The 25,696-nt window shown below is 53.8% G+C and overlaps 1 protein-coding gene across 1 annotated transcript in view; it reads right to left on the bottom strand.

The window, feature by feature from the left end:
• Nucleotides 1-4,602: 4,602 nt before the first annotated feature.
• Nucleotides 4,603-25,696, bottom strand: part of EXTL1 (exostosin like glycosyltransferase 1) — a 46,773-nt gene continuing 25,679 nt past the window's right edge. Inside the window, exons 2-11 of the mRNA XM_084609618.1 lie at nucleotides 15,591-15,684; nucleotides 14,864-14,971; nucleotides 13,764-13,883; nucleotides 10,785-10,917; nucleotides 10,580-10,698; nucleotides 9,480-9,575; nucleotides 9,040-9,126; nucleotides 7,649-7,809; nucleotides 6,399-6,555; nucleotides 4,603-5,117 (exon numbers count right to left, since the gene is read on the bottom strand). Of these exons, the coding sequence (XP_084465744.1) occupies nucleotides 4,929-5,117; nucleotides 6,399-6,555; nucleotides 7,649-7,809; nucleotides 9,040-9,126; nucleotides 9,480-9,575; nucleotides 10,580-10,698; nucleotides 10,785-10,917; nucleotides 13,764-13,883; nucleotides 14,864-14,971; nucleotides 15,591-15,684 (1,264 nt within the window). The 3' untranslated portion in view covers nucleotides 4,603-4,928. The remainder of the gene's footprint in view (nucleotides 5,118-6,398; nucleotides 6,556-7,648; nucleotides 7,810-9,039; nucleotides 9,127-9,479; nucleotides 9,576-10,579; nucleotides 10,699-10,784; nucleotides 10,918-13,763; nucleotides 13,884-14,863; nucleotides 14,972-15,590; nucleotides 15,685-25,696) is intronic.

Below are 25,696 nucleotides of genomic sequence, written 5' to 3'. Positions count from 1 at the left end.
TGAGAGACAGAAAAATAAATTCCCGCTCTTAATAAAAGGGGCGGGGGGAACATAATCACATTTGGGCTTGGGCTGGAACCCTAGGCTCTGAAACCCCATGCGGGTCTCTTGCTGAGTCCAGGCTCCAGCCCTAGCCTGAATGGCTACGCTGGAATTTCTAGCCCCACAGACCAAGTCAGTTGCCCTGGGCTCCAGGACTCCATGCTGTGGGGTTTTTATTGCCGTGTCAACCCGCCCTTAGAGGCACAGCCCTGACAAGTGGGTGCTGCGTTACCCCAGTGGGCCCTGCAGGGGGCACTAGAGAGACCAGCTGCAGCCAGGCTGGTGCCTTTGGGTCTCCACGCAGGTGAGGGGGAAGTTTCAGCCCCACCAACCCCAACGGTGCAAACCTCACGGGTCAGGCCCCATCCTGCCTTCATCGGCACTTATGACAGCTCCTTCCCCCACCCTTCCCCCGCCCAGCCAGGTTTTAACAGCTCACACCTGTTGACGAAGATTGCCCGTGACCATGCGGAGCAGAAAGGAGGAGCAGGGCGGGGGGGGAGGGGGGATAACTGACTTTGGGATGATGGATGCTTTCAGCAGCTCATCTCTGCTACGCTGCTTTTGCTAGACTCAAAGAAACTGAACATGGCTCCGCTGCGAGCTTCCTCACAGCAGTGCCGCGTGAAGGCCAGCAACAGCCAGTGAGGTGCGTTGCAGCCAGTGGCAGGAAGGGTATGAACAGTGCAATGGGTTGGTTGCCTCTGGTCAGTCACTAGTGGCAGGCGCTGGCAGAAAGATCCATCAGGTCAGTTCCTTGATGCCCAAGTGACAGATTGATTTAGGGCAGGCCGGGCATCGACATGTTTGGAGTTATGGGTGCTCAGCACCGTCTAGATGGAGCTAAGCCCCCGCAGGGAGAGGGAGCCTGTGCCCATAGGCATGTTTTATGGGCAACGAGGCCTGCTCCCTTGCACGAATGATTGTCCCAGGATTATTTACGGTGCCGCTCGCAGTGCGGCTTGGAAATAAAACCAGGGTTATTTATGCAGCCGCGGTGGAGTGATATTTACGACACAGAGGTTACGAGCCACCCTCTTTATGAAATAATCACTCCTGACGGGCTTGGCTTCCCATTGTTTATAGACTGCTCAGAACGTTTTTATGGCTCTCTCGGGCAATGGGTGGAGCTGTCATTTTTCAAAGCAGCAAAGGCAAGGAAAGCCCTGGCCTTAATGACTCTGCTAGAGAAACCGCTTTCACCTTGTCGGGCCAGATCCTCAGCTGCAGTAAATCAGCGTAGCTTCACAAGGGCCTGGCTGGTGTAAATCAGCTTAGCAGCACTGCAGACAGTGCGCTCCATCCATTTATACCTGCTGAAGATCTGGTCCTGTCTGTAGGAATCTCCATTCATTTCTCACAGTCAGGCTGACCTCACCCGAGGGTTTTAATAGGTTTGTGAGTCAAATGGGTCAGTGTCAGATGTGGATTTTGAGCAACCTTCCCAAGCTAAGAAGACTGGGCTTGGTTAGGACTTGACTGGGAGACTTAAAAACAAGTACACTTATACAGAAAATTACTTGATATTAACTAATTAATCTTCACACACATCAGTTATGAATGAGCTATTACTGTCCCCATTTTACAGATGGAGAAACTGAGGCACAGCAAGGCACCATGACTTCCCAAGATCACCCAGCAGCTGTCCTGGGACTAGAACCTAGGTATCACTGGTCCTAGTCCTGAGCTCCACTAGGCAACACTGTCTTGCTAGGTAGCCAGCCATCCTGACCATTCGTAGCTATTTACACAGTCCTGGACCCCTTCTACAAGAATTACAGGATGTTAACTCCCGTGCCCTGGCTAAATTCCAATTTGGGCATCTGCCTCCCTAAAAGCTTGCCAACAATTTAAGCTGGAAGTGGTATTCTTCACTTCCCTCATCAAAATCTTGTGTGCCATTGGTGTGTGTTGCTCAATTACCGCTGCATTCCACCCCAGAGGAGGCTGCATTTCAGTGGTGGGTGAGGCAATTCCCGTTTGTGGAACCTGGCAGAGGAGAGGGATAAAGGCGAGATATTTGTATCATGGGGACGCAATTAAAGGCTGAATGATCAGAAATACGCTGTGGGAGCCCTGTAGCTTTCACAACATGTTCAGCTATTTCCTTCAGATCACCCCAGCTGAAATTCCAGTGGGAAATCCACCGTCAGGATTTCTTTATGACTTCATTGTCTCCATCCAGCCTCGCTCCAGCTTTATTTATAAGCATCATTTTCTGAGCCCATAATCCTGAGAACCTTAACCAAAGCACTTCTGGAGACCCCGGCAGCAACCTAACTGCCTCCTCGGCACATTGCTTCAAAAGCAGCTGCTCTGTCTCATTTATCTTCTTGTTTGAGGCTGGTCCAAATTCATGTTTATGGCTGTTTAATTAGGAGCTAATGACTTCCGTTTGGCCTTTCTTTCTTTCTCTGCCATTGACAGGTTCTGCTCAGCAAGCGCTCAGGTTGTCGGTTTCTTCGCTAATAATGCTGCCTTTGTTCAGCTCAGAAACTGAACAATATGACTCTGCTGCGAACTTCCCCACAGCAGTGCCACAAGAATTTTGGCAACAGCTGCTGCAGTGCTTTAACAGCATGAATTTCTGCACAACGGTGCCCTGTCTTGCTGAGTCCACGGTCCCGCATGAGTTCTTTTTAGGCCAAAGCACACAGAGCTAACCCTTTGTGCTCATGTAACCATGATAGACCCTGGTCGTCAGTGGGTGGGATTGAACCTGGGACCTCTGGAGCTTAGTGCATGAGCCAAAAGCCAACTGGTGGTTAGCTAATCAAACTTGAGGCCCCACAATACCTCTCTGAGCAGAACCCATCATCTGCATGTCCCCTGGAATGGTGGTTGAAGGTAAGGAAGTATAGCGAGGGAAAAGTAGCTTTTACCAATGGGAAACTGAGGCACAGAGCGGCCAAGGCCTATGTTCTCAAAAGCATCTGCTAACTTGGTGTCCATTTGCCAAGCACCCAACTTGTAACACGAGGGCCTGAGCTGCAGGACCCACTACTCCCCTTAGATTCAACAGGATTTGGGGTGCTCGACACAAGGTGAGACTCAGGCTTGAGGGTCTCAAGCTGGGCACCCATAATTAGGCCTATATTTTTTAAAAGGGCTCACTAAGCGACTTCGCCATGGTCACAAAGGCCAAAGCCTCAAAGTTATGTGCGGGAGGGATAGCTCAGTGGTTTGAGCATTGGCCTGCTAAACCCACCGCTGTGAGTTCAATCCTTGAGGGGGCCATTTAGGGATCTGGGGCAAAAACTGGGGATTGATCCTGCTTTGAGCAGGGGGTTGGACTAGATGACCTCCTGAGGTCCCTTCCAGCCCTGAGATTCTATGATTCGATGTGAGGTACCGGAATACCTTGGGCCAAAGCGAGCCTGAGTTAAGAAGAGAAGCCAGGCGTTCTGCCTCACTGTTCCCTGCTCTGATTACTCAACAGCTTTCCCTGCTAGATCTGGAAGTAGAAGCCAGGTGTCCTGGTTCCCATTGCACGGCTTTGCTTAATACAGAATGCTGCTAGGAGGCGTTTTAGGGGAACACGTAGAAACGATACAGGCTTGGAGGTAATTGCTTTGCCCCGCCGAGAGCCTGAGCTAAGTTTCCATCAGGAAGAACAATAAAGTCCCTCCTGAGTGCACACGATTGCCGTGCGAGGTGATTTAACCCCACGAGCCTTACACTAGTGCTGCTGTGTTGAGCAGAACATGCCTGGTAGCCATTGTTGCCAACCCTAGCGATTTTAATCAGAAATCACATGACAGTTGATGTTTGTCTTAAAGCCCCTGCTCCTGGAGTCAGGTGATTATGTGAGACTCTTGGCTTTCACTGGGAATAAAAAAGTACGTTTTTAGCTCTCCTGGTTGCAGAGAAAACCTGTAAAAATGTGACCCCCTAAATGTTCCATCATCCCAAGGCAAAGGAAAAAATGCACCATTTACTACTTTTTTACCTCTCGGGCTTAAAAATCATCTCTCGTAATTTTGGTGGCCTGATTCATGATTTTTGACCTCGTGGGTTGGCAAGAACAGGTAGACAAGGCGAGTCACAGACACAGGAGCTTTCTAGACATCTCCCTGGGCCCTTAGGTGGCACATCCAGAACCGGACACAATAGTTGTTCTGAGGCACATCCGACTGGACCCACGGTTATTTTTATCTGAGGACAATAACCAGTTTTGTCTGCTGATGGGAGGATGACTGGGCTTCATTCTCAGCCTTGTGCTGAGTCTGAGCTGTTCAATGCATGGGTATAAAACAGACCCTTGATGCTTATTCCAGATTAAATGAGTTTGGATTCATGGAAGATCAAACTCCTAACAGGGCAGGAAACATTACAACAGCTCCCCAGTGTGAGTATCATGGACAGGTGCTGACCCCTAGCGGCAGCAGAGGGAGGGATGATCCCTGGATTGTGTTTCCGCACTTCCACAGGACCCTATTTCTGCTCCTGTATTTCTGGTGAGTTGAAATAGGGATTGTGGCTGCCACCAGGACAATCAATGGAATATACATTCAAACCCAGCTGAGACTCCAGAGGCAGGTCAAGAAATGGAAGCGCCCAGCATCCCTGGAAACCTTTATTTGTACTGGTAAAACCCAATAAAGACAGAAATTCCTTCCAGTATCTCGCCAGCTACCGTTAATGTGAGCGTGTCCCGCTTAGAGCCCAGCATTAGGGAGGTCTAAGCAAGGAACGTTGCCCCAGGCCCCACTGGGATTCCCGTTCGCGTGGCTGTAACGGCGGCTAGATCAGTAACGTTAAAGTCTGTAGCACTGGAATCCCAGCTCAGTCTGGTATCCTCGGAGCATGGGAATAATGCGGCCAGGACAGTGGCTGCCTCCTTTCCAGCTTTGCTTCCCAAGGGCTCCGCTGGGCTCTCCCTGGCGCTAGGGTTTCTCTAAGTGCCGGTACTTCTTACGCAACACGGACACCTGGTCCTTGAACAGCACGGGGTCCAGGCGGAGCTGCGAGTGCACCAGCGGCATGTAGCCAAACCAGGCTGCGAACTGGTTGAGGCAGTCCTGGCGCTGGGAGAACCGCAGGTTCCCGCTGGAGACGGCCGCGCTCTTAGACCTCTGCGGGGCGCAAGAGGAGAAGAGAGTGCTCAGGGCTATTGCACAGACTTAGGGACTTACCCTGCTCCCAAGAAGACAATGGTGGTTTTGCCATTGATTTCAGCAGGACAAGGAGCAGACCCTAAATTAGAGGCATTTGACCCCGTAGCTCATTCGTCAGCCCCCAAGGAGGGAGAGGGGAAGCCATCAAAACCACAGAAGGAGGTAGACGGAGCACTGTGATCAGAACACATGGGCGAGCGAACCGCAGGCAACGAGAGAGGAGAAGTGGAGGTGCAGGAGCTAAGGGGCTGATAGCTCAGAGGGAGAGCTGGGAGTTTCCACGGCTTTCCCTTCTCCACCTACATCATAGGTTGGCCCTGAACAAGCCAGAGAACCAGGCACTCCCCAGCTCTCTGAGAGATCCCACCCCGAGCAATGAACCCCCTGGGGGGAGCCATGTTGCAGCTGCTCCTGTTATTCGTTGTAGGGGATGTGGCCTAAGACCAGGACCCGGAGGAAAGCAGAAGCAGTGGCCAGTGGGGTCGCCCTCTGATAGGAGCCTTTCCCAGAATGCCTTTCCTGGGGCTGGCCCTTTAAATCTGGGAGAAACAAGCTGCTGCGGCTCTAGGGGGAACGTTTTGCACCTAACAGTTACAATCTGCACCTCCTGCCCATCTGGTAAGTATATGTCTTTTATTTTGCTGTCTTGGCCTGAGGGGACTGTCCATCTCCAGTTCCTTCCCCCTCCCTCTGCCCTACAGGGCACAGCAGTCTCTGAGCTGAGCTGGGACTGGTTCCTCCAGGATGCACACAGCCTGCCTGCCGCCAGCCCTGTGCTCTGCACGTGGCCGCTGCCCCAGGAGGAGGGCTCTGAAGGGACTTGGCTGGGCGGCATGGTGGGAAGCAGACCGAGCTCTCTGCGGGTGCTGGAAGGGGCTAAGCCCTGAGGACGTAAAGGAAATATTTAGGGTGGCCCCTGGGCATATGGCACTGAGCAGCAGCGAGAGGTTAATACGTAAGGCCTGGATGTTTTAGGCTATTGGGAAACATTGCCTAGTGGTGAGCTCTACCAGGGTGCGGGATGGCTTCCCTCGGGGACAAGGCAGCTCTGTTGCTTAAGTCATTAAGGACTGAACAGGGCAGGGCACGGGGGCCCAGGGAGCAGGACCCATCCGCACTGTCCGAGGGGGCCCAAGAGAACCCTAACTTTGAGGATTCTATGCTCCTCCTCCTCCCCCCGCCATGCCTGGTACGCTCCTGTCTCGGTGGCGCCCCAAAGCACCACTCTCAGCTCCCTACCTCCTGGTGCTGCTTCTTCTGGGTCACTTTGATGGGAGGTAGCTTGGTGACGGCAGACACTAGGAAGTTCATCAGGATGTCTTCACAGTTGGAGAGCTGATCGATCAGGCTCCTCAGGCTGGCAGGCAGGTAATTGGTGAAGAGGCTGTGATAATACCTGGCGGGGGGGGGGGGGCGAGCAAGGCAGAGACTGTGATAATATCTGCGGCGGGGGTGGGGGGGGGAGACGGGAGGGGTGTCTCAAAGAGCTTGAGCCTGCTGGACCTGCTTGTACATTTCCGCTGTGCTTGGCTTTGCCACCAAGGGACCATCCCGTTCCCCAAGGCTGGGGGTGGCCAGAGCATGGGCCAAAGGCCTCCTACAGTCACAGTGCAAGTCCCGGCAGCTCTCTCCTTCCACATGGCGCCACAGGCCGGGGTGGAGACAGGCCCTGTCCTTGCTCTGTGTTCCTTGCCTCTCCTCTGTTTCAGAGGACTTTCCCCAGCCACGGATGCTCAGGCTAATGCACCGGCCACTTGGCTGGGCAGCTTCATCCATGGCATGGATGAAGGCTGCTCTTTGTGAGCTGAAAGCAGGAGACCCACGTTCTCCTCCCACCCTCGACCCTCAGGCCATGACTTTCTAAAACGGGCACCAGTCGAAGCGCTCCTGGATGCACAGGGCTGGGTGCTCAGCACTCCCTGCATCCCGGCCACTTCTTCAGGTCCCTGCCTATGGATTTAGGGAGCTACCTTTAGCCTCCTCTTTTTCAAAAGCTTGGCCTAGGTCTCCCTCCCTGTCCTGGTGTCCAAATGGAGGTTCATAGAATCATAGAATATCAGGGTTGGAAGGGACCTCAGGAGGCCATCTAGTCCAACCCCCTGCTCAAAGCAGGACCAAAACAGGTTAGCCCTACTGAACTCCTTCCCGGGGCATGGGGCTCGATTAGTCCGTTACTACATTGCAGGACCACTTCCAGCACATGGCCAGGCCGGGCCCCGTTGTCCTGGACGCTGCACAGACACGTAGCAAATGGCAGCCACCGTCTCAGTCGAGGGTAAGTGCTTTGAGATCCTCAGCTGGAAGGTGCTATCTAACCCCAGGCCTGTTATGACTGAAGCCTCCATGTCTGGGCTATAGACAGTTCCTACCACTGGGTGGCTTCAAGCTAGTTCATCTTCCAGTGGAGCTTTTGGGTGGAAGAACAGAGCCCTCCAGCGTTCACTCTCCCTGGGACCCTCAGGCCGGAAGTTCTGGCGAAGGTGCTTTACCTGTGATAGAACGCAGCTGCGGTGAGAACCATGGAGAACTCATTGGTCCACTTGGAGGTGTAGCCCCACTGGCTCTGGTTGGAATCCCAGAAGTGACTCCGCATGGGGAACCCAACGATGCGGTCAGGGAAACTCCTCCACACCACAAAGGCAAAGTCAACCTGGGGAGCCAGACGGAGAGAGGTCACCGCCAGGGCAGGGCCGATTAGCAGCAGATCTGGAGACAAACGCCTCCATCATTTGGAGGAGAACACTGCGGAGAGCAGAACTACCCTGGCTAGGACAGAGCCCATCTGGATTTGACCCACTCGATCTTTACCACCATCGCTACTCTCTGCGAAGAAAGGGCACGTCTTCAAAACATCCTCAGTACCTCTCCGAGCCTCGACACCTTGTGCCATGCAACCTGCACCTCCCTACTCCCTTTAAGGACATGGATCCTCTCCCCCAAGCCACACCCCAACCAGCTAAGAACAGAAACGCAATGCCTCAATCCTCGCCTGCAAGCCAGGCTGCCTGCTGCCATGTGATCCTGCCGGATCACACGCGGTAAGCACCCTTGGGCCAGGCGTGTACTTGGGTGGAGGGCCTGCCGGGCACAGCCAGGTGTCTCAGCGAGAGACGTGGGTGATTCAGCAGGTGGCATGCTGCCATGTGGGTTTTTCCTGGAGGTCTCTTATTCAAGTACTCAGCCAGCCCAGCCCTGCTTAGCCTGGGAGATCTGGTGCCCCAGCGTGGTAAGTGCCAATGACCCGGCGGGGGGTGTTGTGCTGGAGAGATGTAAAGCAGAGCTTCTGGCTGCTCAGGGGCCGGGGCACTTTTTGTAAGAGGGGGGCATTAACCCCAACGTCCTGGCCAGATTCTAGCTTGATTATTATTACAGGGTCTATTCCCACCATAGTTTATTTGCCCCTCCTGCCCTCAACTCGGGCCTGATCCTGCGATGCTGAGCATTCTTTGGAGGCCCTGGGAGTTGAGGGCACTCGGCACATCACACGGTCTGTAGAGTTGCTGTGCCCTGTTGAACTCCTGCCACGTTCCAGCCGAGAGGTGGCTGCACTTTCCATGGTGCTCTGGGTACAGAGGCGGATTATGGTTTTGTGGGGCCCTGAGCCCCACCCATTCTGCCTGCAGTCCCACCCCACCCCCTACCCCATGGGGTCAGAGCACTGGTTGGGCTGGCAGAGCCAGACAGGGCAGGAACACTGGGTGGGCAGAGTGAGTTGGGGCACGGGGGCGCTCATTTTTCCAGGGTCCCCCGGTTGGCTGGAGCCACTCGGGATAGGCCCCGTTGGCCCAGTGGCTAATCCGTGGACAGCTTGTGAAGCCCCTTGAGACCCTGCTCTCCCACAAGGCATCTTTATCTAGGTCCCTCCAGCCCCGGGTCTCACCTCGCTGGTTGACAGGCTGGTGTGTTCATCCAGGCTCAGCACCGCATCCGTCCCGATGGCCGAGTACGGGAAGAAACGGTCGCTTACCTGGAATGAGAGGGAACAGCAGAGTCAGGAAGGGGGCCAGAGCCCCTTCCGTCCCTTCCCCATCCCATGGAGAGCGCAGGCTAGTGCAGAGCAGCAGGCACCTGCCGCTGAGTCCCGGCTGGGCCACCGCTGAGCCGCTCCCTGATGCAGAAATCTGGGCTGAGGTTCTTTGGCCGCACGTTCCCCGGCTGCACGTTCCCCTGGCCCTTGGGAGGGCCGGGCTGCCACAGCACGGAGAGCAGCAGCCCCACCGTGCACTGGGGGGTGCATAGCCCGTTCACAGCCCTCCCTGTCCCGCCCGAGAAATCCCGGGACGGCAGGCCCACAAACAAACCAACCCGGTGACTGCTTACTTTCCGCCGGCCGTGAATGACTGTCAAAGGCACTGCTGTCTGGGGCCATTTCCCCCTCGGTGGGGGAGGCTTCTCGCAGCTCCACAGGACTAGGATCTAAAACCAAAGCCAAGGGCGCCTAGGTCAGCACATGTGGGTGGCTCTGTGTGTCTGGGAGGGGGCGGGAGGGTGTGCCCCAAACCCACAGCCTCCCAGTCCTCCCACCCAGCTGGAAAGTTCAAGCCTGGCTCACAGCTACCACCCTCGCTTTAATCAAACAAACCCAGGCGTCACTAGGGGCCCGACCGCTCACCTGTGGCTGCTTTTAACTTCTACTTGCTATGCAAATAGCTTCTAATTGGAGCCTGGAAGTACTCTCCCAGCTCGAAATTAAAAATCGTAATGCCAAGGCTGGATGCTCCTGCCCGGGGCTGCGGGCATGGGGCGAGGTCTAGTTAAAGAGGGTGATTAATAAAGGTACATAAAACTCTTCCCTCTCCCATCCCTTTGCCCCAGATAAACCCTTTGGGTCTGATTTTCAGAGTTGCTGGGGCCAGCTCCAGAACTGGTGTCACTCCATTGGAGTCACTGGGCCCGAATCCCCCAGCTGGCATAAATCAGTGTCACACCATAGGTGTCCGTGGGTCAGATCCGCACATGGGGAGATTCGGCATCGCTCCATTGAAATCAGTTGGGCCAGATCCTCCACAGGTGTAAATTAGCATTGCTCCGTCGGTGCGAATGGAGCTATGCTGACTTCCGCCAGCTGTGGGCTGACTTTCTGGTGGAGGTTCGGGGGCTCAGCACCCCTGCTGATCTACCAGGGTCTTTCCGTGGCTTTCTGGGTCTCTATGTGCCATTGTCAGAAGTGGGTCTAAGGCACCATGGCCCCAGATCCAATGCCTGCTGGAGTCAATGGGGGCCCTTCCAGTCAATTCAGTGGGAGAGGGGTTCAGATCCAATCCAAATGTTCCCAAAGCCCAGGGGTACCTGGTTCGGGCCTGTCTCTAGTTCTAACAGGGAGAACAAAGCAGTAGCTTGGGCCTTCGCCTTCTCTTCCGCAGCGTTAGAACCCAGGAGCATGGCTGGGGGGGGGGGGGGGGTTAACCTTTGCCCCTGACCTGGGCGCAGTGCTGGGATCTGGAGACAGTCTGGATGAGCTTGAGGATGGGCTGGGAGAGGGAGACCACAGGGGAGACGGCCCGGATGAAAGCTGTGAACTTGCCAGAGGGACTGGACCCTGAAAAGGGAGAGATCGGATCAGTCAGGGGTTCCCAAGGGAAGCGCCAGGGCACACCCGGGGTGGGCGGAGGGAGCGGTTCCTACCGTGCTGCAGGTGGTAGAAAGGGAAGTCACCGAGGTGGGTGGAATACTCCGGCAGAGCCAGCAGCCCCCCAGGCAGGGTGTTCCACAAGAACTTGGGGCGGGATTCTCGACGAACTATCCGATCCTTTATTATCTGGTGGGAGATAGAGACTGCTTTCATCACCCTAGCAGCAAGCAGGCGCATCAAGCCAGCAGTGCTCAGCAGAGGAGACAACATCCAGTTGCAAACCCGGGGCTGGGGAAATGCAACCCAGGCCCCCCAACGTCACCCAAACAAAGGGTGTGCTGCAGCACGGCAGGACCTGGCTGGCCAGGGAGTTGTGCAAACAGAGTGGGGGGGGGGTTGATTTGGGGAGGGAGGGATCATACCCCTGAGTTTTTGCCCTGAGATTCAAATCAGCATGAAACTGATTCAAATCCACCACAATTTGCCCGACTTTGTCACTGAATTTTGCCTGGCTTCCATCTGAAACCATCCCTCAGTCCTGAAAGTTGGGGTGGTGGGTGGGGTCCTGCTTATATTGTACAGTGGTCAATGCATAAATCCCTGATTCTCTTGCCGCACCAGCTTTACCCCAGGCTAACGGCACTGACTTCAGTAGCGTTCCTCTTGATTTACACCAGTGAGTGGAAGCAGAATACAGGCTAAATGCGTAACTAGGAGATGGGCTGAAACCCAGATGGGCTCTAGAACTGAACTGCTAGATCTCCCATCTCTATCCTGAGATGAACAAGCCCCTCCAGGATTTCAGAGCACTTTGGATCCAGATGCTGAGCCCTTTGCTCATGCTGCCCCACTGACTTCAATGGGGTGGGCTGGCAACTCCCCAAGAGTACAAAATCTGGCCCTGGACCTCGCTCCCTATTTATAGCAATGAGCAGACCTCAGAAAGTCGAGCTTTTGGTTTGGCTGAGCGGCCAAACGTTCTGCTTCGAACTATCTCAGCCTTGCTGAGCAGCAACAACAGGGCTGGAAATGGCAGAAAACCAGACTTCCTGGCACTTCCTTCTTCCGACCCAACCGGAATAACTGGGAGACGCGGCCTCCCTGCGGCCCATGCTGGCAGGCTGCTCAGAAATGACGGTGACAGACAGATGTCAAACTCTTTTCTGTTTATCGGCGGGGGTTGAGCCCTGGATCTTGACACGATCGCGCACTTCTCCTTTCTGATGGGAGGCTTTGTGTAAAAGATAACGCTGAGTCTGGGTCTTGCTCCCAAAGGGGAAATGCCATTCGAAAGACTCACAGCCTGACAGCTTTGCTGTGTGTGAATTTAGCATTGGGCAGAGGGGTGGCATGGATAGCCCCTGGGGCCTGAAGGCCTCTGTTATCATTGTTACTATGACTATTTGATTTAGCTGGGGATTGGGCCCGCTTTGAGCAGGGGATTGAGGTCCCTCCCAACCCTGATATTCAATGACTATTATATTTATGTACTGTGCTGTGGTAGCACCTAGGAGCACCAGGACCCTGGTCTGCTAGGCACTGTACAAACAGAACGAAATATATCCCCTGCCTCAAAGAGCTCACCGTGCAAGTGTGAGCTAAGAGATAACAGGGGGAGAAAGACAGAGAGGAGGGAGCATTGAACAGTTCAAGGAAACAATGAGATGTTGGCCAGCGATCTCAGCCCACCAGTTGCCTCACCATAGGGCAAAGGCAGGGCAAGCTTCCCCCGCCCTGCCCTGCCTGTGGGCAGGGGCTTGTTGGGATAGATAAGAGAGCACCAGGATTCCAAATTCATCCCTGGTGCAACATAGAAGATTAAGGTTGGAAGAGACCTCAGGAGGTCATCTAGTCCAACCCCCTGCAGTGGAGTTACACTGAGGATGACTTTGGCCCTGGGTCTGCTTGAGTTCCTGGCCTTGCTGAGATCATCAGTTTTTGGGATGGTCTCTCTGGAGTGGCAACCTGTCCACTGGGAGCTGCGCTGAGACCCCCCCAGGCTCATTTCACAGGTGCCGCTGAAGAGCCAGCAGATAGTCAATTTTGGTCATAACTGAGCTGGGTGAGATTTGAACCTGTGGTCTTGAGGGGAGGAGAACAGGGTAAAGGCAAAGAGGGAGACAAGAGAAGGAAGCTTGGTACATAATGAGCTAGAGAACCTATTTCTTTACTGGCTTATCCACAGCCATCCAGCGATGCCTGAAAGGAAGAGAGTGGTCTCTCTGCAGACAAAGGGCTAATGGCCCATGTTCCGCTCCAGGGAGAAACTGGGTTAGAAGCCAACCATGGGGCAGAGCTGGGAAGCCCTGGTAGATGCTGTGCGGCAGCTGGCTTCCTGTGGTCAAGGCATCCTGCTTATCATGTCCAGTTAAAGTCTTTTCTTTCCATTGAGTGACTCAGGAAAATGTGAGTTCGAGTGCCCAGAGTGGAGACAGTAGGGATTTGAATTGCCCTGAAGCCAGAAGGCAACAGGTCCGTGGGCAACATCTGTTATTGTCCCCTTCCACTTAGCTGAACAAATTCATCTTTCTGTCCAATCACAGCTGTTAACACAGGGACCAGAGCTCTGAGCCTTTCCCAGCCCTATGCAGAAAAGTCCACCAAAATATTGCCCAATGAGGCTGACACAGGCTCACGCTCCTCTTGTAGAGCTAGGCAAGCCCATCAGCCAGCACCCCTGCCCCACACCCCACAGCACCCTGCTGGGAGAGGCTGGGACTGGAGTAGCTAGGCACTCCCCCACAACCAGCACTCCTGCCCCATTCCCTACAGTGCCCCCTAGTGGCTGGCACTGTCGTAGCGATACATTTCCCATCCGTCTACTCACTCCTGCACTGAGCTGGTGCCAATCCCTCTGCCCTGATCTGCTCTCTCCCCCTACGGGATGGAGACAGGGTGGGATTTGCCACCACCCTGTTGTTGTTGGTCCCAGCTGTTGCTGCTGCTGCTTGCCTGTTTAAAAAAACCCAAACTACGTGGAACGGTCACCGAGGGAGCTGCTGTGGGAGAGATACCAGAAGCTTGTGGCTCACCTCAAGGGTGGTTTGCACTATTTTCTCCACGGAGGAGAAATATGCTTCCCACAGGAACTGGGTTTGCTGCTGGAACGCCAGGATCTTGTCACTGGGGATACAGCGAACGGTGGAAGGAATCTGAGCAGGACAAAAACCACGGAAGCGGGGAGGCAGAGAGAGGGGACGGGGTTAGTAAGGTTTATGCAGCCAGGCAAAGTGTCTCCTTCTTATTGTGGCACTGGGGAGCCAGGCCCTAACCCTGGCCAGAGGGTTAAAAACATTTTAAGCAAAACCAGGCCTCGATCCAGCCACCCCACCACCCCCAGTGGAGCAGGTGTGGGGGAGTGGGTAGGTGGATCTTTGGCTTCTCCCCCTCAGCGTGCCAGCCAGCACAGCTGAGTTGTCCTGGGGCTCACTGGAACTTGCTGCTGGTATAGGCCAGTAGCAAATTATTACACACCCAAAGCAAGGGGGAAGGGGTTTGTTCCTCCCAGGGCTACTCCTGGCAGGAGGAAGCTTAAATGCCAGCCGTTGCTCAGACTGAGCCTAAAGGTACAATCTAGCCTTTAATGTTCTGTGCAGATGTGCACAGCAGGCTTGTTTATATAGGGCCTACTCAAATCCACTGTTTTGCGCTGACAAGGGCACAAGCCAGGCACCATTTTCCATCACCTGCAGGCAATGCCTTTTGCAGCAAAGAGCGAGTTTCTCTGGTGTCCCCTCAGGCCTTTGATTAACACCTCTCTAGCTCTCTCCCTTAAGCCGCCCCTGTGGGGTGTTAATGAGCCTTCCAGTCCTGCCTGCCCTCCCCCGAAGTCAATAGCAAACTTCAGTGGGAGCAGCGCGGGCTCTAAGCCAGCTGTGGGAGGGTGAGGCAGGACACATCTGCCGCGGGAGATAGGGGACAAGGTTTGGGAGAGGGGACGACTGGTCGGCCAATTTCTGATGGCTGGCTGCCCTGTCCGGCTCTGTTGCAGCCGTCGGCTAATGGGTGATCCACCCGTCCACCACCAGAACAGGGAGATCCGATGGCCAGTAATTCTCCGGTGCTGTGAGTGAAAGGCACTTCACACCATGGCACTGTCTGCTGTGCCACCCTGTGCCAGGCGCTGCGTTACCTGCAGGAGGAGCCTCTCGTCCCCGACAATGGCCGATTTACTCCAGTCGATCACTTCGGAGAATGGCAGCTCCCAGCCGTTACTGAGCAGCACTGGGATGCAAGCAGCCTGGATGGATGAGAAACAGCAGACAACCGCGCTCATGAGACCCAGGCCAGTCAGCCTTGTACCCACCAGCTCAGGGGCCGACAGCCCAGCCGCTGGGTCTGACAGGGGTGGGGGAAACAGGAGGCCTGAGGGAGGCGCACAGCAGCTGGCTAGTGGTATTGGAAGCCCAAATAATTTCTAGAGAGCCCCCTTTCAAAGACTGCTTTCGTCCAAGACCTAGGAGCATTAACCCTGCTCACGGCCAGCCCGAGGCAGGCATGATTTCCTCAGGGACCCTCCTGATGGCTGCTTCTCTACCAAGGGAATAGACAGGAAGGGCTAGCGGCAGAGGGAGGGGATGGGGGTGGGGGAGTGGAGGGTGTCAGGGAAGGGGATGGAAGTGGGAGAGGAGAAGATGGGTAGAAGGAGCGAAGAAGAAGGAGGAGGGGGAAGGGGCACTGATCTCTGAGGAGCAGAATTGGAGACGTTGAGATAAGTGTGTGGGGTGGGGGAAGGCTCAGGCTCTTGCCCTGCTTCTCTCTCTCCATTCTCAGAGGCTCCTGTGCCCTGGGATTGGGGTGAGGAGGGAAATTCACGGACTGACTACAGACATTTCCCGCTGTCTTGCCCGCAGTGGTACCTGCAGCGCTTCCAGGAAGCGGAAGGAGCCCAGCCGCCTGCCGCGGGGGATGATGCAGAAGGTGGAGTTGTGCAGCAACTCCTGATAGTCAAACCTGGGAACAAAATGCAGCTCTGGTTAGAAACCTGTGGTTAGAGCTCTCTTTTCCTTCCATGTGCCACAAAGCTCCCCCACCCGCCTTGTCGACTTAAGTGTCCTCAGCGCTGTTCTTGTATTTCAGTGGCAAGACCTCGAGGATTCATATACGTCACTCCTAGAACAGAGGTGGTCACAAATAGCATGCAGGGGTCCTCTCCGTCACAAATCTGAGCACAAATACCAAAGTGCTGTTGCCAGGGAGCACCTCCGCCTCCAGAATTGACTCCAGTTGGAGAGACTAAGGCAGGGAGCACCCTCCCCGCTGCTTGCTACAGCTGCTTGCTACAGCTCCCCCAGAAAGAAACATCATCACAAAGCACAACACAGCGGTTTCTTCCAAGACTAAACGCTTGTCTGCCAAAAAAAAAGAAACTTGTAAGACTACGTGTAACAGCACCATGGTTGACCACTGCCATAGTAATATGAAGGGGCATTAATGAGATGGTTACATTTATTTAGGATGAAAATGTTTGGCACCATGCTGGTCTTTTGGACACTGTTGAATAGGGAGCAGTCGATAATGTGCCATCTACCAGCCGGGTGTCATGTAGCGGAGATGCTTTGGGGCCACAAAGATCTCTTTTAGAGGCGTGCCAGCCAGCATCACATGCAGCTGGTTCACTGGCTGGAGCCGATGACCTCAGTGTGGTGACAGCACAAATGCTGTAAATAAATACTCAGAAACCAAAGCCAAGAAAGGCATTACATTATTATGATTGTATTACCATAGCTCCTGGGTGCCCCAGTGATGAGCCAGAACCCCAGTGCGCTAGGCGCTGGACAAACAGACGGTCCCTGCCTCAAAGCTCACAACCTAAATCCCATTCTTATCCCCAGAGAGGGCTGCCTCGGAAAGCTTAATATGCCTTAGTGTTTGTCAAACCCTCAGGATTCCCCCCTCCATGCACCCACGCACAAAGCCACTATCATCGTCCCCAGTTGACAAAGGGGGAAGCTGAGACAGAGGTAGAACTAAGTGACTTGCCCAAGGCTAAAGAGAGGTGTCAGTGTCTGAGCTGGGATGAGAACCCAGGTGTTCCTGGGTCTCAGTGTGTTTAGATCCTCCGGCAAGGCGGCCTGTGATCATCCAGGCATATGACCACAGCATGTTGGAGAGGAGATGGTTGTGTGGAAAAAGCATTGGTGTGAAACTCAGAGGAGCTTGATTTAGTGGCTGGCTCCTCCATTGGCTCGCAGGTGACTGCAGGCAGGTCTGTGCCTCTGTTTTCCATCTGTGAAATGGGGCTAATGAGACTTCCCTACCAACCAGGGGTGTTGTGAGGTTAAATGCATCAGTGCTTGTGAAGTGCTCAGACACCCTGGTGTCGGGGGCTGTGATAAATGAAGGGGGTTCCCTTTTATGAACACCCAGCCAGCCAGTTAGCTATAAAATCCCTGTTAGTAGCTGTTCTCTATTTGCTTTACCTGTAAAGGATTAAAAAAAGTCCATAGGTAAAAGAAAGGGAGTGGGCACCTGACCAAAAGAGCCAATGAGAAGGCTAGAACTTTTTAAAATTGGGGAAAAACTTCCCCTTTGTGTCTGTTGTTGTGTCTGGGAAGAGGGGAACTGTGAGAAGCTTGGGCCAGGTATGAAATCATCAGAATCATACCTAGAAACTGCTTATTTGAAAACTCAGCTATGTAGGTCGATCAGGAAATGTCTAGGAAGACGCGATCAGGTTTATTTCTTATGGCTAGTGGACTCCTCTGTGCTAACCCCAGATGCTTTTGTTTGCTTGTAACCTTCAAGCTGAACCCCCAAGAAAGCTAGTTTCAGTGCTTAATTTTTGGAAATTGCTCCTTTAAAATCTAGCAATAGCCTGAGTTTTCAAATGTATTTCTTTCTTTTTGTTTTTAATAAAATTTACCTTTTTTAAGAACAGAATTTGAATTTTTGTGTGTTAAGAGGTTTGTGCACGTTTTTTAATTAGCTGGTGGTAACAGCTGATTTCCTTTGTTTTCTTTCTCAGCTCTTCCCCGGAGTGGGGGTGAAAGGGCTTGAGGGTACCCCACAGGAAGGAATTCCCAGGAGCGCCTTCCTGGGTCCTAAAAGGGGTCTTTTGCACTTGGGTGGTGGCAGCATCTACCCATCCAAGGTCAGAGAAAAGCTGTAACCTTGGAAGTTTAATACAAGCCTGGAGTGGCCGGTATTAATTTTTAGACTCCTTGCGGGCCCCCACCTTCTGCACTCAGAGTGCCAGAGTGGGGAATTAGCCTTGACGGGGGCCGAGTGACCAGAAGTGACCTATTGTGCCTATCTCAGCTGTATGTTACTTTAGACAGGGGCTGCGGAGTCCCATTTAAAGTGGCAGGGAGCACAGATTTTCCTCTGCCGCCTGACCTGCCACCGGCCCATGAGCCCCTACACCCACCCCCTCTACATTTGAATGAGCGGCATTGCCACCTGGTGCACAGGGGCACAGGGTCACTCTGGTTTGGCCCAGCCAAAAAGTGCCCTCTCCCACCCCAGCCCTGCAGCCTATGGCATGGGTTCTCCACCGGGGGGCTGTCAACCCTCCCTTCCTTTTAGCTAGATTTAACAGGGAGGTCCTGTCACAGTCTGGAAAGCTTTGAGAACCCAGCCCCCCAAGGACCACCTGCCAATGGAATGCCCCCTGCAACAAGGGTTGCAGAAAGGATGGCATTGAAGCCACTTACACTGGCTATATGCACTCTTGGGAATGCCCACCCCTCCATGCCCGGAAAATCCCTAGAAGGGGAGAGAGTCCAGAACTCTCATCAGACATCAGCGTCACTTGGGCTGTGTTTTAAGAACCGGTTTGTAGTTGTTTGATTTTGTGTGGTGAAGAGTCGGTCGAAGATCAGCCTTGGAGACTGAAGTACTTTATGTTTCCACAGAACAAGCACAATATGAGCTGCATCAGGCCAGTTTCCACACACACACACCCCGCTACCAGCATGCCTCAGCTCTGAGCTGGAAACAGACCACCCTTTGGGGATAAAAGGGGAGTTCAGTTTTCATGGTCAGATCAGTCCTCAGCGTCACCCCCGAGCCTGCCAACCAGAGGGGGGCAATTAGTGCCAAATGCCAGGGTGGTTTCTGTGGTGTGGAGGTTGTGGTGAGTTTTTACACTGGAGCGTTTGACTCGGATCACATCGCCTCCAGCAATGAGCAGATGCATGCAGAAAGCCAGCCTGGTAGCATCCGCCTGTTTAAACCCCAACCAGTCTTGGTTGTACGGTTATCACCATTACACAAACAATGGCCCGGCCAATTGAAGCCTAGAGTTTAGGTTTGTAAAGCCTAATATTAATGCAAATGGTTTCATGAAGTTTGATTTTTTTTAAATACCAATGAAAACAATATTTTGTCTAAGCTAAACATTCCTCTGCTATGTTGGCAACCCAGCCGACCCTGCAGCCTCGTGCTCCTGAAAGTGCAATTGACTTAAACCGGAGTGCAGCTGACCAGGCTGTTTCCACAGTCCAAACTGAGTAAAATGCAAACAGCAAAGAACTGGAATCCATTGATCAAAGTAAATCCAATTAGTACAAATTCTCTCAATTTCCATAATCTCTGGTGTCACTGAGAGCACAAGTGATAGTACTCGTATTTCTTAAACCCTTCTAAGTTACTCTTGGAGCCCAAAATACTGGGCCAGATTTTCTGCTGTGCTGAGTTTCCAGTCAGTGCAGTGGGTGGTATAGTTGATTACTGTAATCAACTCCCTGATTCTCCGTTGGGCCCTGTGAGCTGCCATAGGTTAGAGCAGCCTGGGGGCTGCTCTAATTTGCACCATCTGGCAACAGTCCTCAGGGGCCAACAGAGTGCCTGCATGGTATTGGAGCCAACTACACTGGTTCTTTGCCCACAAGGGAGTTCCTGCCCCCTGTGCCAGGAGAATCCCCAGCAGGGGTGAGAGGGCCAAATCCTGTCTTCTCTGTGTCACCATGGCTACATGCTGGGTTGGAGTAGGTGCAGTTCCTCTGACCCTCTATCTCTTGTGATGTTTTTAGCAGAACCATGCTCAGGGCCCGATCCTGCAAGGTGACTATCTAATACAGGCCAACAGGGTTGAGGCCATTCAGTCCCTCTCAGGAGACACTCAGCAACTTCCAGGTTCAGGCTCGTCAAGTGGCATCAGCCCCTAAGGGAACTTCCAAGTCCCACCCTATTTAAACCAGACTCTGCTCATCTTTCCTAATTCTCTCAGCGTTGTCCTGAGTTTCTCTCCTTCCCAGCCCTGTTCCCACAGAGAGCCCTCAGATCTGGACTGTGATATTACAGACCTCAAAGAAAGGTGAGCCCTTCTTCTTCCATGTGATGCTGAATCCCGGGAAGCTGCTCACCCAACGAGCGTACGCCAACAAGCTGAGTTGTGAGGCGTGATACATGAGGAAACGATAGAAGACATTTGTCAAGCAGGAGGGGATCATTTATCAGAGGGTCCTGATCTCAGTGAGCCACAGGAAAGCATGATCCTCAGTGTGATGTACAACTCTTTGCAAAGTGTGGTCCTGGTCCATGATTTGGGGGAACAGGGGGCTAACACAGTATAAAAAATAATAACGCTGTGTAGAAAGGGAGATGTGGCCTGCACGCAGAGGGGCCAGAGGCACCAGGGACAGCATCACACAGCTGTCCTGTTGGCTGCTACTGAGAAAAGTTCAGACTGTAACTTGCCCTGCCTGCATGCACAGAGAAGAGGGACTCAAGGGTCCCTCTTTGCCCCCCTGTGCCAGCTGCAATACTGTACCTGTGGGACAAGGACATGGGGAGTCTGTGCTGCCAGTGGCTCCAGACCCCCGTTCCTAACCAGCTGGGGGTCAGAAGCAGGCGTGGCTTCAGGGCACCCCACCCCCACGGTGCAGTGGAAGGGACGAGACACACAGCAGAGGGGAGCGTGTTTGACTTCTCCACATCCTGAAGGGGAAGGGGCCGGGACGGCTCCTCTGCTGGCTCCTGCCCTTTGCCGCTGCTTCCTGGAGGGCAGCCGTGTTTGTAAAATGTAAATTTTAGGCCGCATTTTTTTATCTTAGGGATGCTGGGAATCCCAATCCTTGTTTTGTGACTGGAGGACTAGCGGTAGATATGCCCAATGGCCTGTGATGGGATGTTAGATGGGGTGGGATCTGAATTACTACAGAGAATTCTTTCCTGGGTGTCTGGCTGGTGAGTCTTGCCCACATGCTCAGAGTTTAGCTACTCACCACATTTGGGGTCGGGAAGGAATTTTCCCCCAGGGCAGATTGGCAGAGCCCCTGGGGGTTTTTCGCCTTCCTCTGCAGCATGGGGCACGGGTCACTTGCTGGAGGATTCTCTGCCCCTTGAAGTCTTTAAACCACGATTTGAGGACTTCAATAGCTCAGACATAAGTTAGGGGTTTGTTGCAGAAGTAGGTGGGTGAGATTCTGTGGCCTGCGTTGTGCAGGAGGTCAGACTAGATGATCATAATGGTCCCTCCTGACCTTAAAGTCTATGATTCTGTGATTCTATGACTTCAGCAACACCCCCGAAAGGCAGACAGGATGCGAGCTCACTGTGGGCCAACGTGCTTGGTCACACCCATCACCTTTAATAATACCATGATAACAGTGCCGAGAGGCCCAGCTGAAATCATGGCCCTATTGGGCCAGACGCTGCAGCACACAGGAAGCCAGAGTCCCTGTCCCAAAGAACTCAGAGGAAAGAGACAAGAACAAGGAAGAGTTATGAGTAAAGCTGGATGGGAAGTTTTTGATGAAATGTTTTTTTCATTGGAAAATGCCACTTCATTCAGAAGGTTTCTCAGGTCCAGGATGGAATTGGGGGGGTGGGAGAGCAAGAGCACCACCCCAGAATAGCTACTTGGTCAGGGCAGTTGCCTGGAATGTGGGAAACCCAGATTACTTGTACCTCAACCTTCTGCATCCGAGGGAGTGCCCTAACCTCCAGGCAACTGGCTATTCTGGGGTGGCGCTCACTCGCTCTCATTAATTTTGTGAAAAATTTCAAAATGTTTTCCCTCTGCCACGGAACTAAAACAAAAGTCAAAACCTCAAATTTTGTTGTGAAACAGAATGTCTTGTTTCTGACCGACCCTGCTTATCAGCCCATGTTCCAGGGGGGAAACTGAGGCACAGGGAGACTCAACAACCAGCCCAAAGTGACACCAGGAGTCTGTAGGAAAGCCAGGGAATTGACTCCAGATCTCCCAAGTGCCAGTCCATAGGACGGCCCTTCCACTCAGAGGGGAACATCAGAGGAGTGACTCTGGATTACAGCAGTGTAAAGCGGCGAGATCAGAATGAGGCCCGTTATACACCTCACAGCCTCATGCCACCGGGCGTACTTAACCTTCGCAGACAGAGCCATGCGGGACACATTGTTAAGCAGATGCAGCCAGGCAGAGATCTCAGCACAGCCCTGTTCACAGAGCCATGCGCTCCCCTCCCAGAGCCCCGTGTACAGGGGCACAATGCAGCTTTCTGCTGGGTGGGCCCTGGGAGCGTTCCTGACAGGACAGCCCCATAAAGCAAGGTGGTTTCTCTGCCCCCTGCACGTGGAGATGCCTAGATCGGGAATGAACACGCGTCCGAGCTGAGTTTTCTTGCAAACTGGGCACGTGCTCCTGGGCACGTGCTCCTGACTCTGTTCCCCACTCCAAGGACTCAGACTCGGAGCCAGGAGTGGGACCCAGTACATGGGCCCCTGGGTCGGTGGGAGGTGCAGCGTGGCATGGGGAGGAATGGGGGCCTGCCAGCTGCCTGCTGGGTGGGCGGGGCTGCCTGCCTGGGCAGGGTGATCTAAGGCACAGAGCGGAAGATGAGTTAATTCTGGGGGGTGGCAGAGTGTCTAGGGCAAACGCAGCTTTGGAGGAAGAGCGTTTCTGGAGAGGGCAGCAGGAAGGAGGCCAGAACTCAGGCTGGTCCAGGCCCTGTTTATTCTGATGACATTTCTTTACACGGCACGGCCTGCCTGGAACAAAACTACCCCAGGGGCTCCCTCGTCCCACCCCGATCCCACTTCTCACACCCCAGGTTAAATACCCCCCTCCCTGCAAACTCACCTTCCAGTGCTCCCCCACTCCTCCGCCCCCCTTTCCTTACAGTCACTCCCCACCCCCGTCAATCAGCCGAGCCGGACTCTGCCTGCTTATCCTGGTGTGAATCGAAAGGCACCCCCTGACTTCAGCGGAGTTACCTTCCGGGTGACTTGTACCCGGGCATAACCCCAAGCAGAAGCTGCCCCATGTGAGAGCTGGCACGGCAGCAGCGAGGAGGGGAGGAGAGATTCCGTCTGAGGATACTGGGGAAAAAAAATCCCTTTGTCCCAGGATATTTAATGTCCACGTAAGGGCGGAGGCAGAATTGGGGGATCCCTGCTCCTCTCAAGCCCAAGGCAAAACCCTCATTGCTTTTGATGAAGGCAGCAGGCCTCTCCTCAGACCTCGCTGGCTCACGTCTCATGTAAGACCCTCCACCCGCCTCGAGCAAGCTGGGAGCCGACTGTGGGTGTTCCAAGGCGTCTAGGTATTTCCAGCCTGCTGCTTCCGTCTCCCAAGCCTTCCCCCGGTCGCTGTTTCTCTTGGATCCTCATGTATGAGTCCCAGGCTCGTCAGCCTCTTGTCCGCTCTCTCTGCGTGCTCACTTCCCTGCGAGCCCTGGCAAAGGTAAAGAACTTCCCCAGCATGGTCCGCCTCCCCCAACCCCGGCTAATTCCTTGGAGGCCGAAGGCCGATGCCTCTCCAGGTGACTCCCCCTTCATTAATGTGCCTGAAGTGCCCTGGTTTGAGGGTGACTGTTTCCCCTTCAGTGTTTCATTCTCCAAAGCTCAGCCCCTCGCTATGAAAGAGGTTTCTGTGCAGCTGACCTGTGAGAGGCACATTCATGGCTGGGTCCCTGCAACCGCACCGGAAAATCCAGTATTTATGTTCCTTTTGGACAGACCCACCTTTCTGTTTCTTCTCTAAGCTCCACCAACAAGGAGGGAAGGGGCAGAAAGAACAAGGAGCCACTATTTCCCGGGCTGCGCCGAGCTCAGCTCCTGGTAGCTTGGGAAGGGGGGGAATACACCTCTGGCATGTAACATCCAGGGGTGTGTTGGATTGGAAGGGTTCTATGGGACCGACTCAAGGACCTGCTCTAGCCTAGCCAGAAAAGGGCTGTGCTCCTGCTTAGGGGATCAGCAAAGACATCACACCCGTCTGAGCAGTCCACATGTCATGACATCACACTCACACCAGCACTGCATCGAATGATGTCACACCCAGCTGAGCATTCCATGGGGATGACATCACATGCAGCAATGATGTCACACCCATCTGAGCATTCCACAGGGATGACATCACACCCACACCAACGTTGCATAGAATGATATCACACCCAGCTGAGAATTCCATAGGGATGACATCGCACATAGCAATGATGTCACACCCATCTGAGCATTCCACAGGAATGACATCACACCCACCCTAGCACTACATAACAATGATGTCACAACCATCAAGAATTCCACTGCGACATCATGCCTGCCCTAGCATTGCCCAGCAATGATGGTGCACCCACCCAAGCATTGTGTGCTGATGCTATGCTCCACCCTGAGAATTGGATGACAGTGATGTCATGCTACTAACTGAAGCATTTCATGGTGATATGACACTTGCTCAAATATTAGGGGATGATGTCACAGTGGCCTGCACAATAGGTAGTGATGACAGCACACTGGCCTCAAAATAATGTATCCCTGTCTTACCCAAGCCAGAATAAACAAGTCAATGCTCTCTCGCTCTCTCACACACACACACAATCAGACCTTTTTCAGTTACGCCGCTGTGTTATCCCAGGTCTCACTGCAGGATCTGAGCAAATCACACACCAAGGTGGCTTGTTCCACCACTCCTGTTACACTTGCACCAGTGACCCCCCACCATCACCTTCAGTCTCCCGCGTCCCTGGAAATCCCCACCGTCTTTCCCTGCCCCTTCCTAGGACCCCATTCTTCCCACTCAGGCCCTGTCCACTCTGTAGCTGACCCCAGATTCTCACGTTGCTGGCTGGGCTCGAGTGTGGGCAGGGCTATTTTGAGCCCTCTACGCTCCCCACGCTATAGATCAGAAGGGTGGATTGAGGCTCCATCCCGGCTGGGCGAGTGTAGGTTTCAGCTCACTGAGCTAGCAAACAGCATTGCTGTCTGCATTCACTGAACCGTGCTGGGATAACCCTGTTCAAGCACGCTGCCCAGAAACCAGCATTATCTCTGCCGTGCTCACAAGCAGCAGGGCTGAAAGATTCCCCATCCCTCCCCAAGTCCTGCTGGGGCCGTCCCTTTGCCTGAGAGCACTGGGCAAGCACCAAGACATTGCCCTGACTTTGCAGCAGCTTGGTGATTTGGTGCAGCGGCAGAGAACGCCCCGTGGCTGGTCCTCGCTGCCTTTGCCCCAGCAGACTGCATGAGAAACGGCTCCAGGCTGGAGGGCCTCCAGCTCCTACTGCGGCTGCCAGTGCTTTACCCGGTGTTCTCATGCCACTCGCGTCGAACAGTCCCAGCACTGGCAAGCCCAGCAGTCTGCTCCTCTTGGCCTGGCTTGTGGGTTTGGCTGGAGCCTTGCTCAGGGAGGTTTTCCAACCCTGATCAACAGTTTGCTTTCTTTAAATCCATATGGCCCTGAGCTGCCTTTTGGATTGCAGCCAAGGGAAAGTCACTGGGTCCTGTCAAGGCTCCTGTCTCAGTGACGCACAGAGCCCTGGATGGATCCAACGCCTCTGAGCTCTGAAGGAGTTTGGAGCCACCTCCCAACATTGGGTCTGTCTGTGCAGCAATCGCAGGGAGTGACTGCAGCGTGAGTAGATGGACCCGAACTCGCTTCAATCTAGCCAGCCCGGGTACCAGAGCATGAAGCCACAGCTGCCTCTGCTTCACCCTGGGCTGCCCCGCGAGCAATCACCCGGGGCTCTGGGCAGGTTTGTCCCACCTGCACTGAAGCGCACTCGGCCATGGCTTCACCACACCGGGACTCGAAGTGGCT

The sequence above is a fragment of the Lepidochelys olivacea genome (assembly GCF_965140295.1).
Source record: "Lepidochelys olivacea isolate rLepOli2 genome assembly, chromosome: 19".
Lineage (NCBI taxonomy): Eukaryota > Metazoa > Chordata > Testudines > Cheloniidae > Lepidochelys > Lepidochelys olivacea.
Note: the sequence above shows the minus strand (reverse complement) of the source record. Positions and strands in the feature narration are given on the sequence as shown.